Source organism: Akebia trifoliata, chromosome 15 (genome assembly GCF_017979445.1).
Source record: "Akebia trifoliata isolate Shusen 1 chromosome 15, ASM1797944v1, whole genome shotgun sequence".
NCBI lineage: Eukaryota > Viridiplantae > Streptophyta > Magnoliopsida > Ranunculales > Lardizabalaceae > Akebia > Akebia trifoliata.
The window spans coordinates 18,312,017-18,334,740 of NC_141389.1; the positions used below are offsets into that span (position 1 = coordinate 18,312,017).

At 36.2% G+C, this 22,724-nt stretch overlaps 2 protein-coding genes and 2 pseudogenes across 10 annotated transcripts in view; 2 read left to right on the forward strand and 2 right to left on the reverse strand.

Annotated features, from left to right (window-relative positions):
• The window catches only part of LOC147384475 (uncharacterized), a 40,112-nt pseudogene extending 37,882 nt beyond the window's left edge, over positions 1-2,230 (forward strand). The window contains exon 3 of the transcript XR_015173035.1: positions 1,453-2,230. The product of XR_015173035.1 is annotated as an uncharacterized LOC147384475 (transcript). The remainder of the gene's footprint in view (positions 1-1,452) is intronic.
• The window catches only part of LOC147384474 (mitochondrial uncoupling protein 1-like), a 91,656-nt gene that overhangs the window by 64,212 nt on the left and 4,720 nt on the right, over positions 1-22,724 (reverse strand). The window contains exons 6-9 of one of the 7 annotated variants that reach the window (XM_086426496.1): positions 22,560-22,664; positions 19,382-19,456; positions 17,646-17,732; positions 16,777-16,940 (exon numbers count right to left, since the gene is read on the reverse strand). The exons of the other annotated variants lie outside the window; for them this stretch is intronic. Coding sequence (XP_086282622.1) covers positions 16,911-16,940; positions 17,646-17,732; positions 19,382-19,456; positions 22,560-22,664 — 297 coding nt within the window. The 3' untranslated portion in view covers positions 16,777-16,910. Of the gene's footprint in view, positions 1-16,776; positions 16,941-17,645; positions 17,733-19,381; positions 19,457-22,559; positions 22,665-22,724 lie in introns of those variants that run through there. 7 annotated transcript variants of the gene reach the window in all.
• Positions 2,276-3,772, reverse strand: LOC147384476 (uncharacterized). The gene is made up of 2 exons (XM_086426641.1): positions 3,372-3,772; positions 2,276-2,823 (listed from the first exon to the last, which is right to left on the reverse strand). Exons 1-2 carry the CDS (start codon positions 3,765-3,767, stop codon positions 2,524-2,526), a joined length of 696 nt encoding a protein of 231 aa, XP_086282767.1. The 5' UTR covers positions 3,768-3,772; the 3' UTR covers positions 2,276-2,523.
• Positions 5,012-10,482, forward strand: LOC147384477 (protein DEFECTIVE IN EXINE FORMATION 1-like; annotated as a pseudogene). The gene is made up of 6 exons (XR_015172861.1): positions 5,012-5,371; positions 7,039-7,151; positions 7,532-7,692; positions 8,186-8,726; positions 8,867-8,937; positions 9,726-10,482. The product of XR_015172861.1 is annotated as a protein DEFECTIVE IN EXINE FORMATION 1-like (transcript).

A 22,724-nucleotide genomic window follows, 5' to 3' on the forward strand; every position in this document is an offset into this window, starting at 1 on the left:
AGGGGCTATCTCGGCCTTCTCTTCTTGTATTTTGTTCAATATATTTTATACTTACTAAAAAAAAAAAAAAAAAAAACCCAGGAGGAGGATCTTCAATTAGGTACATCATTTTTTTCTTGGCTTGTATGAACACCTTTATAGAATGCGACTAAGAATGGTAGTTATTTTCCTTCAACCTTACCGAAGTAATTTGTTTGGCCAAATTATCACTTGAAGAGTTACATTCATCCATTAGAACAACCATGAAGTGGAGCAAACACACGAAGGAGACAACAACCGGTGTAAAGGATACCTAAGAGACGTGTAACAAAGGCAGGACGTGCAAAAACTCCATCAATTTTGGGTAAATCAAAAATCCAATTTCGGCTAAATCAAAAATCCAATTTCGGCGAAGAAAAAAAACTGACCTAAACACCACCCACCGCGGTTAAATCTTCTAAAATGTTTGAAAACACAGCACCACACAGCCCCAAAACTCAGTCACAACCAACCACAAGCACACAACCACGCCCTAGATACACATCTAGGATTTTATCTTGAAATACCACAACGAACCGAAGTTCTTTTCAGCACAAAACTGCATAAATAAAAGTTCAACTGCAGAAATAAGAGTTTAAAACCTAAAAAAAGAAAAATGAGAGGGAAAAAAAGCTCCGCTTTGATATCAAGTAAAGAACAAAAAAAACCTAGAGCAAGTAGAAGAGGAGAAAGAGAGGAGAAGAAGATGAGAGACAGCTGAACACAACATAAGTAGAAGAGGAGAAAGAGAGGAGAAGAAGATGAGAGACAGCTGAACACAACTTAATCTCTGGGGTTTGGCCTCTCTTCTTTATTTATTAAAAACCAATAATAAAAAATATGTGGGGCCTACATAAATAACATAAGGTGGGCTCCCATTACATAAGTAGCCCACCACAAGTTGACTAAAACCCTAGGGCTGTCGCACAAACACACACAAGCTGTTCGTGTATATAACAGATACAAAATTCTAACAGCTTTGATTTGGTAACTTTACTAATCCCTAGGAGTGATTTTTTTGGTTCATACAGTGTTAATGTTACAGAATCTCTCTTGTAAGAAAACATCTGTACTACCATTTTTTTGTAGGCTAGGTTAGTTACTAAGCAGATGAATATATTGGCACAATTGTCTTTCTTCTGAAACTTCAAGATTATCTGCAAGGAACAGATTGTGAAAAAAAAATGAACTATACCATATATCATATACCAAATGACCTCATTCATAAATGGTGGCCATTCGACGGTCCTGTCTGGATTTAAGAGTGAGTGGCCACATTTACAGTCTACAATGGTCACAGAAACTTCTGTAATGGTGGCACCACCATCCACATTTCCTAACCCACTATCATATATTTTAGTTTTACTGTATCTTAAATCTTGGTTCTCCTATTATTACCCTAAGAAGGTTTAATTATGTTTTTATTCAGTGCAGTACGCCATCACCAAAATTCACGCCTACAGTCATGGAGACCATGCCAAGCAAAAAGTGAAGACTCTGAGGGAACTTTAAGTACTGAAGATATTATCTTGGATGAGCAAGCCTTAGAGCGGGACCTACAGAGAGCCATTGAGGAAGAGAACTACGCGCGAGCAGCCAAACTCAGGGATAGTCTCCGCTTTCTCCATGAGGACAGCAAAGCTTCGGTTCTAGCAGCAAATGCTCGGTTCTACAAATCATTTAGGAAAGGAGATCTGGCAGACATGCAAGCCATCTGGGCAAAAGGGGATAATGTGTGTTGTGTGCACCCTGGTGTGTGTGGAATATGTGGTTATGATCTTGTTATTGGAAGCTGGGAATTTGTGTTGGCTGACTATGATTTCCCACTTGAGATCGAGTGAAAAATGTTGAAGTTCATGTTAGAGGTGATGTTGGGTACGTGACATGCATTGAGATGGTCAAGACAAAAGGCAGTAGTTGGGGGAAACAATTTGCCACAAATGTGTTCGAGAGGATTGATGGCCAGTGGTTTATTAGTATTCACCATGCATCATATATCAACCAGTGAAGTAGATTGATGTGGCTATATAGTAGCATATAATATTGAGAGAGAGAGATCCATTCGGATTTTAGTGATTCTGTATACTAGGTTATGTTTTGTATAAACCAAACCCGTTTGCAGTATGCGTGTAACCAACATTTGAGTATGGCATGATTTCTTTGTTCTTCGTCATCTAGACATCAATAAAGCATTTAACATGGTTGTGGAAAACCGAATAACACATAGATAATACCCAATAACAAACCAGATGGATGTGATCATTTGGATTTGAGATTTCATCTAACTTTACATTTAAGGGTGTGTACAGTAGTAAAATGGCATAGCTAGCATTGATATGCAAGGCATCTTGTACTCTCTTAAAAGAGAAAACTTGTATAGGATACAAATACTATGTACTCCATAACGACTGATAATGCGAACATTTGACTATGAAAAAAAAAAAATCTTCACTTCCTCGCTTTCTAATTCGAATAGGTACTTCCCACATTCCTCATCCAAAGCAACTAGACCCTCCCAACAGGAGAAAGAGGTGGGAATGGTAAACAGGTCCAAGGTGCATCCTCATCTATTTGAGTAGGAATCTTTATTCTATCATTTTCCGTTAATATGATTTTCTCTGAAATTTTATCTTCAAGCAGGTTACTCGCTTCAGAAAGCTCAGCAAGTTTTCTACTATCTAGGATTGCTGTACAGATGGAGAATGCTTGCAGCGAAGAGATTGACTCATTGAAATCAATGGAGTAGATTCCCTTCTCGAAAGTCGACAAGCTGAAGACAGTTCCGTTTTCTTGAGTTGCTCCTTCCTGTCAAAAATATATTTCAGAGAAAAAAAGGGGAAGATACTTGGCCTAATGTTCACACAGAAAAAGAGAGGCACAAACATTGGTAATGCTGGGCTTCAGTATAAAACAAGGGACCTATTAGTTGCACACCACCCATTACTAATTGCACCCCCATCACGTAAAAATTCCCATTTGGGTGATAATACTCCAAAAATAATTTTAAAAAAATGTTGCTCTTTTTTCCATAGAAATTATTGCTGGCTGAGTAGTTTTTTTGGCAAAAAATCTTGGCTGTTTCTAAGCCATGTTTACAAAGTTGCACGTTTCGAAATCATTTTGCAAGAAATACTTGGTTCCAAAGAGAACACAAGCAAAACTTAATCACGAGAAAAATAGAGCGCAAATAGGGATCACAAAAAGAAAGCTACAAAAAGATGAATAAGCTTTAAACCCCAAAAGGTTATGTATTGAAATGCAATCAGTAGTTTAAAAGTGGTTATAAAAAAATAAAAATAAAAAGATTTTTTTAAGGTTGGTGTGCAACTAGTCGGGGTCCCTAAAACAATTACCTGAATGAAAAGTTCAAATTGATCTGTTGTGCGAAAATCCTTAGACGAACTTGAATTCTTACTGCATTGATCCTTATTAGCAAGAATTCTTAGACTGCAACCAACATCCCAGCCTCCACAATCACATGATCCACCCGTTATCCATCTATCGATCAGAGATGAAGGTACTCCTGAAGCTGGCAAGCTATGAACAGCACCGGCAAGTATGACTATGAAGCTAGAAAGGCTTTGGTTTTCTACATAAGATCTACTCTGCCGATGTTCAGCTGAGTTGCAAGAGCGACTTTCTTCTGTGCTCTCCTTTGGGACCTTGACAACAATGGCCGCAAGTTCTCTGTTGATTTCTTCACCTACCTGTTTTTGCTCAACATTGAACAAAACAAACTCTCTTACCATAAATTTATCCTCATTTCTGATGTTGCTGCACTGAGAGCTAGAAACCTTCATTTCACCGACGATTTTAGGGATATAGTTGATTTTTTTACCTTTGCTTCCTTGGTTTATCCATCCTCCACTCTTCTTTTTAGTTTTTTGAAAGGAGTAGAATGTATAAACCAAGCTACAATCATTCTTCCCAAAAGTGTTTATTTTCTTCACCGATGCCGCAAGAATGTCGTTGTTGTCAACTGCAAATGTAAACAAGGGGAGTCCATTCTTAACTGTTACTTTTAAAATAGCTTGCACCATCAACGACACACGCTTCTCATCTTGATGCGAGACATCGGTATGACTTAAGAAATTCAAGCTTCTTTCCACTGGCTTCGCCATACAAGAATCCAACTGTTTTGAGGTCGATTCATCTCTTGATGGTTCGGCTGACTGAAGGTGATTGGCTGCCCTTGGTTTCAGCAATGGATCCAACAACCTTCTCAATGGGCTAGACTTGGCTCTGCCATATCGAGTTATGTGGGTTGATGCATCATCTATTACTATTTCCCAACAGTGTCAGGTTCCTATTGAAATTGGTTCTTACAAAGACACAGTAGGGTGATGTTGTGCCTATGGATGTGGGTCACATCATTTTGGGTAGGCCTTGGTTATATGATAGAGATGTAACACTATTCGGCTGGACGAATTCATGTTCATTCACCTATTAAGGCAAAAGGATTACGTTTAATCCTCTCCAATCCAAACCTACTATAGTGGGAAAACAATGTGAGTAAGGGTAAACAAAAGAATAATTCTAATACCCTTCATATTGTTAGTCCCACAGAATTTGAGAGGGAGACAAAGGATGAGGCTACCTTTTATGTTCAGGTCACCAAAGAAGTCTCACCAGAGTCCAACTTAGAAGTACCACAAAAAGTATTGCCCATTTTACAGAACTTCCAGGATATCTTCCCTGATCAATTGCCTAATGAACTCCCTCCCATGCGTGACATTCAACATGAAATTGATCTAATCCCTGGAGCAATTTACCACATCATATAATATTTTGTCAATAAGACCACATGCATGAGTCCATTTGAAGTAGTTCATGGTTACAAGCCTAGGACACCTATTGATCTCATCCCTATGGCAATTTCACACAAGTCATCTGAGTCAGCACAATCATTTGCACAACATATTCATGAATTGCATTCTGAGATTAGGAAGCGAATTACCTTGAATAATGAAAATTATAAAATGCATGTTGATTCATGCCGCAGTTTAAGGAATTTCTAGTAGGTGACTATGTGATGATTTGTATTTGTATTAGACCTAAGCGATTCCCACAAGGAGTTGTAAAGAAGTTGCAAACCCATAGTGCTAGACCTTTTAAAATATTGAAAAGAGTGGGTACTAATGCGTATGTGATAGAGCTTCCATTGGACATGGGAATTAGTTCAAGCTTTAATGTGGAAGATCATGTGCCATTTCAAGGATCAACACTACCACCCAATATTTCTGACCCAACCCATGACCCATGGCATTTTCCATCACAAAGTTCCATACATTTGCCTCCACCTATTATACCTCAAAAACAAGAAGAAATAGATGATATCTTGGATCATCAAGTGGTTTCAACCTGACATGGAGGATATCAGAAATTTCTTGTTAAGTGGAAAAACAGGCCAGATTCAGATTGCACTTGGATTACATAAGCAGAGTTACAAAAGATTGATCTGGATCTCTTGGGGCAATACCATAGTTTTGTTTCACCAAAGGCGAAATTTTCCCAGTCAGGGGAGTTGATGGGGACATCAGATCATCACCCTCTAAATATAATCATAGGAGAAGGAAATCACAAGCTTCCTTGTGGATTGGTGATAGCTACGAAAAGGACTTGAAGATTCCATGTGCGAGATCTTTTGAAGACTCTACATTGGAGAGTGCATATAGGTTGCATTTGGATCGAGGAGGACTTGTTGGTTGAATTAGAACTATCAACGCGTGACCATAGTGTTAGAATACTTATGATTTATTTAATTTTCTGTTTTAGACTCTATTTTGGATTTTTTGGGCTTAATTTTATGTTTTATTGGTCCATGGTCATAATATATATGCTTGGGGGTAGTTTAATAACTTTAGGTTGTCTTTTATTTAAGTTTTTAAGATTTGAAATTTTAGGAGAGAGATAGTTACGAAAATTAGATAATTTTTATAATTCATCCTTTACTTAAGGGTAGCTTAGGTCTTTTCTCTTTAGGGTTTTATTTATACTATTTAAAAACATCTTTATGTTATTTTATGGAGTTTTTTTTTTAATACAATTTACAGAATTTCTAGTTTTCCTATTTTCAATATTGTGGCATTCATCTTGGTGAGTGAGAATCATCTCTCTCTTATATTTTCATCTTGGTTTGCAGGTATAGTTTAATTTTCTTTTTCTTTTTATCTTATTTTCATCTTTTTCTGTTACTAAACCCTAGGTAAGTCCTTACCCACGTCCTTTTAGATATCCTACACATACTTGAACCTACCAAAACCCCTCGCAAAACTACAATGTTGTTGTCTAGCTCAAACCAATCCAAAAACCCTTATCTAGTTGACCTAAATCAACCACAAAATCATCCCTATTTACTGTCCAATAATTTACAGCAGGATTACACCATTCTAAAATCCTTATTTTTATTAATCTAATCTTATTCTAACTCTAGATCTAACCTTAGGAACTTTAATTTTCTAGATCTTCTTAGATATTGTTAGACTAATACCCTAGGCTAGTTGGAAGTTCTACCTTCATCAAGATCTCTCAATTTAATATTTTAAATTTAGATCGGTGGGACTTAAAACATTGTCTAGAATTATTTGTTAGCTATTTATTAGACTTTTCTTATTTCTTTGTGGTAGAATCTGGTACTTTATAAAATTCATTATCCTTGATAATTTTTTTGTAATCTCAGAACCATCATTTTAGTTAGTTCATAGTCCTACATCAGTTTGTTTTATGTATTTTGATTCTTGTCTCTTTGTTCTCATTTATTTTATTTTTTGATACAAATTACAAATATAGTTGGCAGTTTGGTACTTTTATTGATAAAGATAACTATTTTGAGATTTCAGTGATGGGAAGCTTGATATAGTGGTGCCATCCTTTGTTCACTACTTGGAAGTGCTAGAAGGATCCGATGGAGATAAAATGCCAGGCATAATTTGACATTTCTTGATTGGTTTTAAGTTGGTTCAAAATTAACTAGTACAATTATCATTTTACTTTCATGCCTTTTTTGACTTAACAGGGTAGCCTGCCTTCCACCAATCAACTGTTCATTCAAGTCCTCTGTTATTTGATATTGATAACGATGGTGTGAGAGAAGTAGTGTTGGCTACCTACAATGGTGAAGTGCTATTTTTCAGGTGATTATCTAACTAATTGGTGTATAATAATTTTGTTGGTGGTGCTTATAGTGAAAAAAATCACAATTAAATCACGATTGTAATAGTTGTCAATTAAATCTTGATTTTTTCAAAAAATCGTGACGTTTTAGAAAAAATCTTCATTTTTCAAAAAATCATGATTAATCGTGATTTAATTGATGATTTTTAAAAGAAATCACAGTTTATTTTTATTTTAAGAATTTTTAGCTGTTATTTTATTATTTAATATATGAAATACATATTTTTTACATTTTAAACTTACAAAAATTATTTTTATATTTTAGTTTACTGATGACAGTTCCTGTAGCTTTACTCCAACAATTGTCTTATTCAGACTGGTCTTACTTTCCATATTTTAGGACCTCCGGCTACATGATGACAAATAAACTAGAGATACCTCAGAGAAAAGTTCGGAAAGATTGGTATGTAGGATTGCATTCAGATCCAGTAGACAGATCTCATCCTAATGTCGAGGATGACTTACTTATTGAAGAGGCTGCTTAGATTAAATCAATGTTTGGTAAGTAATTATATGTTTCAAGAAGATCTACATGAAATGGCTGTCAAGAATGTATTGCACTTGGCACACGAAACATATCTATTTATCAGTTTTCCTTTTACAATTAAAGGTGTTGGTCACAAGCATACAAACAGTAGTCGCAAGATCAACTCTTTTTTTTTTTTTTTTTTTTTTTTTTTTCAATTCGTCCAAGTTCTTAAAACTTACATACATGCAAAGAAATTTAATTTGGCTTTTCTGTTTATCTGGAATGTTCTGTAACACTTTTCTGTTTCTCCGCATGAAATTCTTAATCTCAGATATCAAAAAAAAAATACTGAAGTTTTCAATTTCAATGAATTATGCACATTCTTGGTCCCATTTTCAGGTCATTTACATACTTATTTTGTTGGATTTTTCAAAAACTTTATTTGGTGCCTGTGTTTTTCTGTCTTTTAAGTTATAATTCTGTGACCAGTGACCAACTGTTTGAGAAAATCACGAATCTTTGTAGAAATGAATGGAAGTACACCTGGATCAAACTCTTCAATTTCTTCATCAAGTGGAGGGAACATTAGCTCCTCGGTGAATATTCCGCAGCCAGAGAATGCGGGGAAACTGAATGCTAGTCAAGCAGAAGGGAATATTAAGTTACCAACAAGTATGGGCAATTCCACTGGGGATGCTCACAATTCCACTGAGGATGCTCGCTCAGACGGGACTGTCAAAACAGAGAATGTAACAAATTCTGGAAGGCGGCTTCTTGAAGATACTGATTCAAAAGGGATACAGAGTGGTGGTTCTGAATCTGATGTTAATAATAAAACCAATGAGGATGTTCATGGTGCAACTGCGGAAAATGATGAAGGTTTGGAAGATGAGGCTGATAAATCTTTTGAGTTATTCCGTGATAATGGTGAGCTAGCTGATGAATATAATTATGATTATGATGACTATGTTGATGAATCCATGTGGGGAGTGAGGAATGGAAGGAAGAGGAACATGAGAAAGTGGAGGATTATGTGAATATTGACTCACACATCTTGTGCACTCCAGTAAGTTGAATATTTTTATGCAGCATTGTTTTGTTGAATATTTGATGGTATTCTGTTATTTTCAAGTTGTGGATGATGGAAGGAACAGATAATGCAATGGGGTATCTTCCGGCTAACCCATAATTCTTTGGTTGTCCTAGGTTATAGCAGACATTGACAATGATGGTATTTCAGAAATGGTGGTTGCCGTGTCTTACTTCTTTGATCATGAGTAAGTTCTATTGACAATAACCGAATAAATTTATCATTTCTTATATATGTGGGAAAAGGTTGCATGGACCGAGGGACCATTTAGAGCCTGGACTGAGGTCCACATTTGGGTCACGTGAACTTCCCTGTTGGTCCAAATGACACCTCAGCCCTCTTGTGGGTGGTCTAGATTGGGTTTGAAAAAAACAGTTTTTTTTGGGCCAGATCTTGAGTTAGATAATGGACGGCCACCAAACTCCCAGATTTAAATTTAAATCCAACTGTAAAATAATCTCTTCATTCAAAAAAAAAAAAATTTCCTGGGGGGGGGGGGGGGGGGGGGGGGGGGGGGGGGGGGTGCAGGGGTGGGGGAGTTCATAAAGTTTTATGCTTTACATACATGATGCACCCGATGGTGTTTTTGGGTGCCACATTGATTTATATTTCAAAAGTTAATGTTTTGTAACTTTTCAGAGTTTTTTTTTTCTTGGTTCATTTCTAAATTACATGTTACAATCTTAAAATAGTTCACTTTGTCATATAATCCTGAGCAACCTCCTTTTACACTTACAATTAGCATGCTATATCGAAAGGACATCGCTACGTGCAGTTGTCCATCAGTTTTAGAAGTCAATCCGTTTTTCTTTAAAGTTTCAATTTTCACTATTATGGTGCAATCCTTCAGGTTGTCTTATTTTTTACTGCAATTTTCTTTTGAAAATTATGTTGGGTATTGATAATAATATAAATAAAGATTGCGCTCTCTTTCTAACTGATCTTAAATTAATGGACTGGTTTGTAAGTTGACAGGTACTACGACAACCCAGATCACTTATCAGAACTGGGTGGTATAGATATTGGGAAATATGTAGCAGGTGCTATTGTAGTTTTTAATCTTGACACAAAGCAAGTTAAGTAGACAGCACCACTAGATCTAAGTACAGATACCACAAACTTCCGTGCCTACATATATTCTTCTCCAACTGTGACTGATTTGGACGGGGATGGGAACTTGGACATTCTTGTCGGGACTTCCTTTGGCTTGTTTTATCTTCTGGATCATCATGGTAATCTCCTAAGGGTGCATTATTGTTCATGATTAGATCATATTCTAGTATATCTTTCATTTCTATTGTTTATATCTAAGAGCACCTACCTTTAGTTGTACCTGACAAGTGCCTGTACTGGAACCACTTTCCGTAACAAGTGAGAGGAACAGAAAACAGAGGAGACAGATTTGATTCATTAACTACTGGTCTTTCTGGCTTAATCACTCATTTTAAAGGCCAGAGTTGTGTTTTTAATACTGTATTACTGTGTGCATATTATACTTTTGAAGCCAGTTAGTACATGATGGCCAATTGTGGGAACCATCCAGTTCAGATCTTGTTTTGTTTAATGATTGTTTTTCATTTTTTACCCAAATCATTAGGTTGCTGGCATGTCCAGATCTTGATCCATGAATATGCCATGCACTCTCCTCGTGTTGTGCCACTGTTACGTTGACATTTTATTAATGTTTCTAGGCATTGCCCGGCTAGTTACAGTTTACTTGGTATGGTTACATTGATTTTTTTTATAGGTAGTTACATTAATTAATTATTAGTTGTTTAGACACTGGTAGGGACCCTTTATGTTCCTGCTTGTATGAGTATTATCAGCTGTTTGTATTTTACCATATGTTCATGTTTTACCATGTATTTTACCCTGTACTCACGTTGGAAAGGTCTTTGTCAAGGGACAACAAACCTGGATGAGGTCTTGATTGTTAGTGAGTATCGATTTTAGGGTGAGCTTTGGAAATTCTAATATAATTTGCAAGATTGATCTTGAGAAAGCATATGACCACGCCAATCTCAGGATTGGCTATTAATCCCGCTAAGAGTAAGTTTTTTGAGGTGGGATATCCCATTAAAGTTGACTGTTTGACAGTGATCCTTGGGTGTGAAGTTGGATTGTTCTGAACATCGCACCTAGGTTTGCTTCTTGGGGTGCTCTATATGGGCAAAGCCATTTGGGATCCAGTCATCGAGGGAGTGGTAGGCATCTTGGTTCTTGTAAATCTAGGTTTTTATCCAAGGGTGGCAAATTGACTCTTTTTAAAAGTGTTTTGTCTAGCATTCTGATCTACTTTCTCTTCTTGTTTAGTATGCCTAGAAATGTGGAAAACCAATTAGGCAAGTTATTTCAAGATTTTTTGTGAAACCACATTGAGTTAGGCTGCGGATTGATATGATACGAACCAATATCATATCATCTTTATTGTTTTATTATTTTCTGTGTTTCTATCTAAAGTTATAACATTTCCTTGAGTCTTTCTGGAAAAAGAACATGTGTTTCTGGTTCTCTTGAATCCTAGGGATGTTAAACAACAACACATGGACAAGTCATCATAACAGCATTCCTATAGAAAATCAGTTAATTTAAACGTAAATTTCTATTCTCATTAAACATTAAAAAAAAAAAATGCGTTTATGGCGGGCAGGCCCAATAATCCCAAGGCATTTAGCTATTCTCTTCGTTAAAGCTATAAACCAAAGAACAATTATTTGGATATATAGAAAATTATCAAATCTAACAACTTTTTAAGTCACTATTAAATTTGATTTGAATGTTTGTTTATAGATCCACCAAAATCCCTATAGGGGGATGGATGGTAGGTAGGCCAATTGAGACGATGAAAACTCAAATTCAAGGATCCCATAAGGTGCCGGTCTCACTGGACTTCACATTCACTTACAATATGATTGTTGTGATGAATTTACACCAAACTCACACCGATCCATATACAATTGAGGAAAAAAAGAAATGAATTAATAGAGCCAAATTGCAAGATCTAATACTAAACTTTCCCCTTGAAAGCATTAAGCACATTAACATAATATTTGAATGTTAACTTTTAAGAATCTAAGAAAACCTGAATTATTCAAAGAAAATCTTGTCATTGCCACTGAAAAAACAAGATGGGCACCATCAAACAAAACCACACCACCCCCAGACCATCATCATCAGCTCTAGCAGATACCGAGAAATCGAGCTGGTATTTCTGAGTCATATTAGGATAAAGAATCCCCCAATGGTCCTTCGAATCCGATGAGCCTTCATCATCCAACAACTCAAATATATACGTCTCTGCAACTCCATCTCTTCGCAATGGTGTTCCAAGGCCTGATCCCAAATGCCGAATTAATCCCTTGTAGTACATCTCTGCATACATCTTGCTCTCTCCCATTTCTTCTCCTCTATTACTTGGCCATCCTGTCTCAGTCACAATTACTGGAACATCTTCATAGCCAGCCACAGTCATCGCAGTCAATACAGCATCAACCATCACGTCAAAGAGGTTCCGATAACGTAAACCCGTTGTTCGATCATCTTGAAAATTGAATGGTTGTTCTTGGAATAAAGCATACCCAATTGGGATCTCAAAGTTGGATCGGTACATGTTGTAGGGATAAAGATTGATGAAAAAGGGGGACTTGGTTGTTGACAGGAAATCAAGAAGCGGTTTCATCAAAGAATCGGCTACGGATTCTTGAAATTCTGCAGAAGAGGGAGGAAATGCAGTGGTGATCACACTGATGAAGGAGAAAGTGGTGGAGACCGAAATTTTGTTAATCCCGAGCTCACGAAGTGCTTTGTAGACATTTCTGATTGCGGGTAGAAGGCAATTTGAGAGTTCGGGAGAGGAATCAAGGGTGTCATTTCCCACAGAAATAGCGGAGATGCGAGTTCGTGGGTAGAAAGGAACGATGTGGTAGTTGAGCCATTGGACAGCTTTGGATTGGTTTGATGAGATTTGAGGGATTAAGGAGTTAGGGATGGAGAGTAGGAGAGAGATGCCAGAGTAAGAGAAGGAGCGAATGAGCTGTGGGTCAGATTTTGGGAGTCTGACGTGGGAAATTTTGAGGGATTGGAGAGTGGAGATGACTCTTTGAGGGTTGTGAGAATGAGTGTAAGTGACACCAATGGTTGGAAGTTGTGAAGATTGAGAGGTTGTGAGGAGAGAGAACGAGAGAAAGTAGAAGAGATAGAGATTGTTGAAGGAGAAAGACATTTTTGTGTTCTTGAGAGAGAGAGATGAGCAGTTTTTGGTCTGAATTCTTTCAATCTTTGGTTTGGTTTAGTGCGTTTTGCTTTTGAATTTGGTGTTTTAAGAGGTTGCTTGATGTGCGTATTAGGCATTGGGCGTAGTTAAAGACACATTGGGGGGAGTTACAGCTGACTTAGAGGCAGTTTCTTTTGGCGGGAGTGACGGTTGGTGGAGTTGGGTTTGTTAGTTTTGAAGTGTCACAGAATAAGTTCTTTTAAAGAGGCAATTTAGTTTAGTGGTAACCCAATAGGTTTAAAAAAAAAAAAAAAACCAACATAAGAAGTATTTTTTATTTATTTATTTTTTAAATAAAAAGTCCATTATACCTTATATCTGCAAATTTTCACATAAGAAGCATCCAAAATGTTTTTAATCTCATTTTATATATATATACAAACATTTTGGCAAAACATTTTTCAAAACATGGGTTAGAGGTTTTGGAATGGGCTGATTTTTGGTGAGGATGATCTCTACGGTGAAGAGATCATCCTCACCAAAAATCAGCCAATTCCAAAACTTCTAGCCCCAGTTTACAAGCTGAAAAATCGTGAACCGTCAATTTTTTGTAAATCATTTTTGATGGGGTTAGAAGTTATGGAATGGGCTGATTTTTGGTGATGATGATCTCCTCACCATAGAGATCATCCTCAACAAAAATCAGCCTATTCAAAAACCTCTAAGCCATGTTTTGAAAAATGTTTTGCCAAAATGTTTGTCAAAATGTTTGTTGCTGAACATTTCTCTATATATATATATAGGGTCAGGTTCAAGGGCCATGTGAGAAAACATGTGAGAAAACTTTTGTTTTTCAAAATAAGGGTTAGAGGTTTTGGATTGAGCTGATTTTTTGCAAGGATGGTCACTATGATGAGAAGATCATCCTCACAAAAAATCAGCTCAATCAGAAACTTATAAATCCATCAAAAGTGATTTACAAATTAGTGATAAAAAATCGACGGTCCACATTCTAAATCACTTTTAATGGGGTTAGAAGTTTCAGATTGGGCTGATTTTTTTTTGGATGATCTTCCCATCATAGAGATCATCCTCACAAAAAATCAGCTCAATCCAAAATTTCTAACCCATATTTTAAAATTTTATTTACCGTCGAAAGTTTTCTCACATGTTTCCTCACGTGGCCCTTGAACCTGACCCATATATATATAGTTTGACAAACATTTTGGCAAAACATTTTCAAAACATGGGTTAGAAGTTTTGGAATGGGCTGATTTTTTGTGAGGATGATCTCTACGGTAAGGAGATCATCATCACCAAAAATCAGCCCATTCCAAAACTTCTAACCTCATCAAAAATGGTTTACAAAAAATGGACGGTCCACGACTTTTCAACTTGTAAACATGGGATTAGAAGTTTCATAATGAGCTGATTTTTGACAAGGATGATCTCCTCACCATAGAGATCATCCTCACAAAAAATCAGTCAATTCCAAACATTTTTGCCCATATAAGACAAAATGGTATGTCGCAAAGGGGGTCATAATAACCCGACCCATATATATATATATATATATTTTTTTTAATTTTTGCTTTTTTTTTTTTTTGTTTTTGTTGATAAGTGTAATATATTAATGAAAAAAGGAAGAACAAAGTACAAGGAGGCTGAGGAAACCTCTCAAAGAGCAACAAAATAAAGAAAGACTAAAACATCAATGATTACATAACGAGTTCTATCTAAAAACAAAGTCATCAAAAATAATCCTTGCAAATTCTATGTTTTGTTTTGACCAAAGGTACAAAAAGCCCATGATCTCCAAGAATACGTTGTGAGAGCTTCTCATCTTACTATTAAATACCCTATTTTTCTTCTTATTCCTCATTGAACCTCCAAAGTCATTTCCCTAAAAGCATTCTATTAGCTAGTATAAAACCCCTAATCCCCAATCACTCGTTCTTCTTGGGTATGTAAATAGCCTTCTATCTAATCGGGTGATATTTTCTTCTATCATTCCTGTCATTCCATAAGAAATTTCTCATAAGCATTTTTAATCTGATTTCAACGGACTTAGTAAGCGTGAGCAATGAGAGAAAGTAAATTGGGATACTCGTTAAGGTGCTTTTTATCAAGGTTACTTTTCCCTCCTTTAAACAGATAATTGACCTTCCACGTGCTCAACCTTTTCTCCAATCTCTCAATCACTCTTTCCCAAATTTTGATACTATTGTATGGAGCTCCCAACAGTAAACCCAAATAAGACGTGGGTAAAATATTATACTCATAATCCAAGGTTGCAGCCATCAAATGAATAGCATTCACATCTCCTACCCCAAACAGTTTACTCTTTTGCAAATTGATATGTAAACCAGAAATGGCCTCAAAACAACACAATAAAATCCGCTTTCTAGTGAATCATTGATCAATGATCAGTCTTTGGGGTTACTTTTTAAGATAAATTTTTTTCGAAAAACAAGAACCTGATAGTTTGATCGTTTAGGGTCAGAAATTATTCTCTTGAGTTCTACTGGTTGACCATATACAGAAAGAAACCATGGAAATGGTTGTAATCATTAGAATGATTTATAGAAGATCAATTTGCATGCCCTATTCTACATTGAATAGTGACATTCATTAGATCAAATCCAACCCACATCTCTAATCTTGTTCTAATTTTGTTCTTAAAAAAAAAAAAAAAAAAAAAAAGGAGATAAAATAGACATTAAAATAAGGTGAAAATTGAGCTAGAGACGTGGAGTGTTCTTTTATAGGGGCTTTCTCTAGATCACTGAAGATTTAGAGACTGGTTGAAGTTGCTCTTGGTGGGGTTCGAATTTGTTCAAATTCTAGAAATTTGTAGACCGATTGTAGGTAGTACAACACGTGAGGAGAGGTGAAAGGAATTGAACTTGTTCTAACAGTAATAAGGATGTATAAAAAGTTCCTTCCTTAGATTGCATGATCCACCGACCCCTTTTTTTTTGTGTGAAGAGATGTCATAAAATTCGGGGAAGGAAAAAAAATCCTCTCCTGATAAGAGACCAGACAATTAAATCAGCAAATCAACGAATTAATTGTGATGTTGCCCATTAATTGCCTCCCCCACCCCTTCTCTTCATTGTCAAAAATCTATCTTCTTCAATCTTCAAATCTCCAAAACATAATTTAGGGGTTTTAGGGAGGCTGAAGATAATGCGTTTTTGGGAAGAAATAAAAAAAATATCATTTGCATCATCTCCAAAATTTTCCCAATTTTTATTTTCCAAGTATTTGTGGATCTATCTGAATGAATCCTAACTTGGTCACCATGTCCATGAGTTTGTCTTTGCTTTAATACTAGGGAGTGTTGAGGATCCAATACAGAATCAATAACTCAAGTTTAACCTAGTAGATCTCTCCCTGCTTGTCATCTGCAATGATGACCACCTAAATAAGCTCTTGCTTCATTTTCTTTTCCTGAAACCACTGTTTCTGGGCCTAGAGAATTCTCTCACCTTGTCCCTTAAAATCACAATTTGATCGAAACCTGATAGTCCGGTCTTTCAGATCAACATGCAAGAAGAAAAATGTTTCATATTAAAGCTAACAAAAGTTTCGAATAATTATCTTAAAATCCCAGTTTATTGTGAATCAACTTAATAATTTAATTCAAATGATTTCAATGGTTACTATGATTTCAAATAAGCCCCAAATCAATACTAGTTATAATCAACACCACCATTCCCAAAACAGGGGAAAGGGTAAATGTGGTGGATGATGATGCGTTGGACCAAATTGTCTGAAATGACATAAGCCTATCAATGAAGAAAGTAAGAATAACAATGACAATGGGGGGAAGATTTTTATTCTCTAGTTTTTAAGTTGTGTTTTTTAGGAGCGAGTCCCCCAGCAAATGTAATGATGCATGTCTACCACCACCCCATAAAACTTTGGGCATATGTAATCTAATGTTATGCTTCCCTTGTAATGAACTTCTTGGCCTGCAATGAGATGGAGAAAAATAGTTAATATAATTTTTTTTTTTTTTTAAAAGGAAAAGTAACAAAGAAAAATACTGGTCAGCATTTAAGATAAGCCCCCTATGATTTCAAATTGATAACGTGCCCTTAGTCTTCTGTTATAGACCAATGAAACATGACTTAAAAGCCCTCATTTTCAACCTTTAGCCAAAAACCATTGCTTTTGCTGCCCAAATTCTGTCAACCTCAAGTTAGCTCTTCCACCTATGGTAAGTTATTTTTAAACTACTCAATCTCATCTTCAATCTATTATTGCCAACCTCGCTTTGAACTCCCCCTTCTAGACAGACCCTCAATTTTTCTTCCCAAAATTCCATCTTGTGCTTCTCTAACAATCGTGTCTCTTAAAGTTGAAAATGATGGGAAATTTTTTTTTACCCAAGATGTTGAAGATGACGATGTTTTGGGAAGAAAAGTCAACAGTTTTTTGTCTACATGTTGAAGATGAGGGTATTTAGGTAATTTCTCATTAGTCTATAAGAGAAGACCAACGTCCAGCATAGCAGTTAGCACCAGATTGAAAATGGAACTTATCACAAATATTCACCAGACTGCCTAGATATTTCTGAGTCACCCAAAAGTAAACAGGCAGCCATGAATGAAAATCACTAGTTAGTTCAGTCAAATTGAGGGATTTGGAATGCACAAGTAATTTTAAAATTTTACCTGCTCTAGAGTCAGAAACATGATCACATTCCATGAGCCGAGCCGACCAAAATTTGGAATGAACCCTTTATAGAAAGCAAGGGGTCCCTACAAAACAAAAAAAACCAAAGTCAGTCACTGTATGACATTTATATAGATCAATTCCTTGTAGAGTTGTTCGTTTTATCAATTTTTCTTTTGTAAAGCCAATTTATTTTCCGATGAAGCCCTTGCACTATATTATGTAATAGATATGCAAATCAAAATTACAATAACCGGAATACCAATAAGAACTTGATAGAACCAGAACCTTAGGTATGTGTAGACTACACTGTCAAGATCAGAAGAGTTTACAACAAAAAGGTGGGCTGAAGCTCACTTTTATGTGAAACAGAACTTCGCAACATTAACGCCTTATGATAACAGGTGTGTACAGCAAGGATTGGGCCACGATTGTTTGGAGCAACAAAGTGATCCCCAAGCACCGTTTTATCTCCTGGTCATGCTTTAGTGAGATTGGTTAGTTAGGAGAGAGAAGCTTAATCAGGCCTCTTGTGTCTATTGTTGCGCAAATGAAGAAAATAGAGACCATCTCTTCTGCTCATGTCACTTCACCAAACAGATTTGGATCAACGTTATCAAAAGATCCCTTAATTCAAGAGCTCCTTCCTCGTGGGACTTCAAAATAGAGTGGATTACAAGAAATAGAGTGGGACTCCAACATAGAGTGGATTACAAGAAATTGGAAAAGTAATGACCTAGCCATTGAGGTTAAAAGAAGCAGCTTTTGTGCCTTCATTTACCACAGATGGACAGAAAGATGCAGGAGAATCTTCCAGAATGAATACCTGCCAGCTACTCAGGTGGAAAGACTAATCACTATTTGTGTTTGAATGAGATTCTCTTGCTTAAGGTTAAAGGTTGAAGACATGCCTTATTCTAGGCAATTTTTTGACTCTTGGGCGATTAATGTGGCTTTCTACCACAAGGAGTGTATTAGGTGCCAGTGGAAAAAGCCCCTTGGGGTTGGCACACTCTTAATATGGATGGATCTCTTAGAGGGCTCTATGTAGGTCAAGAGGGCATTGTAAGGGATGAGCAAGGGTCTCCTCTAGCAGCTCATGCTAACTGCATTATGGGAGACAAAGTTCTAATGACCTTTGGGTTATTCAAGGACTGAAGTTGGCTATTTCCTTACAAGTTAACAAGTTGTGTGTTGCTGTCCAATTTATCTCAGGTCAAGTAGTAATGCCTTGGTATGCAAGGAGGATGATCAACACTATCAAGGAGATCTCAAGTTCTTTTCAAGAGGTCAGATTCACGTTCATCTATAGAGAGACAAACAACGCTGCAGACTTCCTGGTGTCGTGGTTTCAATCCTTTCAAAATTCAACTTGTCTCCTTCTGAGTTCCCAACTCAGCTTCTTACCATTGTAAATGAGGATGCCTTGGGAAAATCCTACGTAAAATTGTAACCTTCTTTTGTCGGCTGGGGGTCCGAATACCCCCTATTACCTTCCGGGGGGGGGGGGGGGGGGGGAAACAGGGTGTGCAAGAAACTCTTTACCATGTTCTTTAAACATGGACACAATCCTGAGGAGACAATTGGGCTAGTTTTCGACTTTGAAGTATTCTTCAGTTATAATTAAGATTAGAGCATAATTGTCATAAAAAAAATGATTAGAGCATAACTTTGGAAACATGAGTATATAATTGAAAAAGGAGTGTCAATTGCGTGAAAGTGAAAATGAACGCACTTCATTTTTCAAAGTCTTGATGAAACAATCGAGTGTGCTTTTGTAGACCGTCTCTCCCATCATTCTAGACTTCACCTGCAACGAACAAAAAAGCATGTAAAAAAATTTCCAATGCTTTCTTCATCGAATAAAGAAAGTTAACAGCAACTTTTTAACAAATAGACAAGTAAATATGGAAGTAATTCACTTACTAAAGAACATCTAAATAAGAATATGGCCTAAGACAAATAGACTTCATCATACGTGAACTAATGACCAGAAATATAATAGGAACATTTCCTTCTACCAACATAGCTGTGAACACTGTGCTACAATTTTTTTTACCATATATTAATAAGAGAGATTTCATTATCATTTATTCTCCATTCAATTCTGTCCAGAGCCACATCTTCTATTATTGTCCACCAAAATCTCAATGGCACGATTTCATAGTGCAGCTAGGATACTAGTTAAACAAAACTGTCTAAAATATGATAAGAGAGTCTCTCTTTGACTCATCTATTAACAAAATACAACTCCCTATAAAGCAATGTAGTAAAAGCTTCGCCCAGGTGACCGCCACGACAAGTCCGAATCCCTAGCACCGAGGCCAGCCCCTAGGCAGGCTTTAATCACAACGCAGCTACCTAGATGCATCTAAGCATTAGCACGAAACTTAGTGGTTATTATAATTTATTTTCTACACAAACATAACCTCTCAGCATGCACGTTATCTAATTACCTATTCTCTGCTTTATTCATGCTTTGGAACCCTAGCCATCAAGTTTTAAAGGTCTAGTTGCCGTACACTTTTTCTATAATCACAAGGAGCTGTCTTCAATACAAAAACAACCCTCTCGCTCCCTTCAAAACACCATTCTCTCTTTTTTCATCAGTGTTGCTCTAGAAAATATATATCTTTTTTGGCACATAATCTCTATCCAGTATAGAAACGATCTATTTGTACAGTATACAAACGATGCTCACTTTTTATTCCACCTCTCCCTCTTCAATATTTTGATACATTTTCATTTGCTATACTTTATTGGTTGCTTCTCAATGTCAGAACGGGGAAAAAAATGACAGTTGTTTGTAAGTGAATTTTCTTTACTTAAAGAGCATTCAACAGAATAAAAAAGAAAATTTTAACAGTAATCACTTATCAAGTTGCATAATTGATAATCCTTTTGGTCGTATTACATGACCTATGGTTATGTGCTTCATTACTTTTTTCCGTTAAATTTTATATACTATTTCTATGAATAAATTAATGAACAAACAAATTTGTCTAAGGCTTTGCCTAGACTTTGTTTAGGTGTTGCCTTTGTGTTATCCAATGCCTTTGACTACTCTAGTTTACCAATGAAAACATAAAACCACCTCTAACCCAACTAATCCTAATCCTGGAAGCAAAGACTGTATCCAATATCCATCATACCTAGGTTGACTGAAGCAATTCCCCTTGCTATAATTTGATCCATAGTGAGTTTTTATCAGAGCTGCTAACTAAATAAAGAATGATATCTTAGATGGAACTTTTGGTCGCCAAATTGCAATATCAATAAAGGATAAATGTGAAGAAAAAACAATAGATGTATATAAAGAACTTACAAAAACACTTTATCCTTGCAACTTTTCCAATCCCATTTGTCCTCCACCATAAGGTCAATATGGATATGAGATATATAATCAATTAAACTAGCAATCTATTGAACATTTCAATCATTAATTTTGATCTTGTGACTGAACCATGAAGTTGTTAATTGAACATTTTTCTTTTTGAGACATTAAAAATAAATTTGAAAAATGTGATCCAAGGGGTGAAGCTTCACACCATTAGTTTTCCAAAAATCTTTACCCTCGCCTCCTTCTCCACTTTGAATATTATTATTTTTTGAATTTCAAGCAAAATCCTATAAATTCCTTTCAATAGCCACACTCATACGAGGATGTCAATGGGCCATTTTCAAAACAAATCAACCACCCTGCATATTTTGTGTTGATGACCTACCTCCACAAGTCATTTCTTTCGTCTCCCAACTTCCACAACCATTTTCCTACAAGTGTTATGTTCATTGATCTAATTTTCTAATGCCCAAACTCCCATTCTTTTAGGGGAGACAAGTTTGACTCCACCTCACCATGTGGAAACTGCTTTTTTCCATCCTTATCATTCCATAGAAAATCACAGAGTAACTTCCCAATTAGCATTTCTACACTTCTAGGCATGATAATAAAGATAAAAAGAATATTAAGATGCTCGATAGAGTGCTTTTAATATCAGTCATTTTCCCTCATTTCGAGGTACTTAAATTTCCACGACCCAATTCTCCTCCATATGCACTCAATGATTGGGTCCGAAATGATCTTATTTTTTTATGCCACACCTAATGGAAGACCTAAGTAGGAAAATGGGACAGAATCCAATTGACAACCTAGGAAAGTGGCAAGAAGTGCAATGTTTGATGATGTGCCTATGACGAATTAAACAACTTTTTCTTTAATAAGCAAGAGGGTTAGTATTTAGAAATTAGGAGGTGAAGGCAGGTTTTCAACCCATGTCATAGTATCAACACACACAGAATTTAACCAACATAGAAAGTGCTAGCTCGCACTTTCTAAGCAACCTTTTGAAAGCCTGACAATGGCCAAGTACTTTGTTAAATGTTATAAAGTTCAAGAATGTATTGAAGTTTATCACATTCATGTACCCTTCTTGAGCCTATGAACAACTACATGCTAAATCAATAAGATATAAGAGCAGAATCTTCAATAATTTGCATCTCACAAACAAATATGAGGAGGAAAATCCAGGTAGCACAACATTGCACGTCAATAGCATGAAGTTGCCATGCTAATAAATGACTACTTTTGCAAGTCACAATCCGTGTTCAAATATAATCAATCAATATGTCCAAACCCTATTTCTCTTGTAATTCAGTTGCAGACTCGAATTAAAAATGGAACCTCATTTCACAGATCATATGATAAATAGTTTTTTCTGGATTAACCAAGTTTAACTGCCCATGAACAACAAACAGATTCAGCTAAACCATTTTCTCACTTGATTTTACCATAATGTAGAAAGTTATGAATTACGCCATAGTAAGACGATGGCTAACCAAGTGATTATAGGGTCACCATATTACCAAATACTATATTTACTTGATTTTGAAGAGATAAAATGAAGAAAGCTTACCACATCGACTGGGGAGCCAATACAGACAGCGAAAAATCCTGCCCCCAAACCAGCTAGGAGATGTGTAAGAACATTATCTGTGAACCCTGGAATTTTCAAAATTGTCTGCAAAGGGATAAAAAGAATTTGAAATTGCAATGCAATAAGTATTAAAGTGTACATGTT

Excerpts from the sequence above, each read along its gene's own strand:
- LOC147384476 (XM_086426641.1), bottom strand. The coding sequence starts at position 3,767 with ATGGTAAGAGAGTTTGTTTTGTTCAATGTTGAGCAAAAACAGGTAGGT. Across the intron at positions 2,824-3,371 it reads AATTTGAACTTTTCATTCAG|GAAGGAGCAACTCAAGAAAA; the intron begins GTAATTGTTTTA and ends TATTTTTGACAG.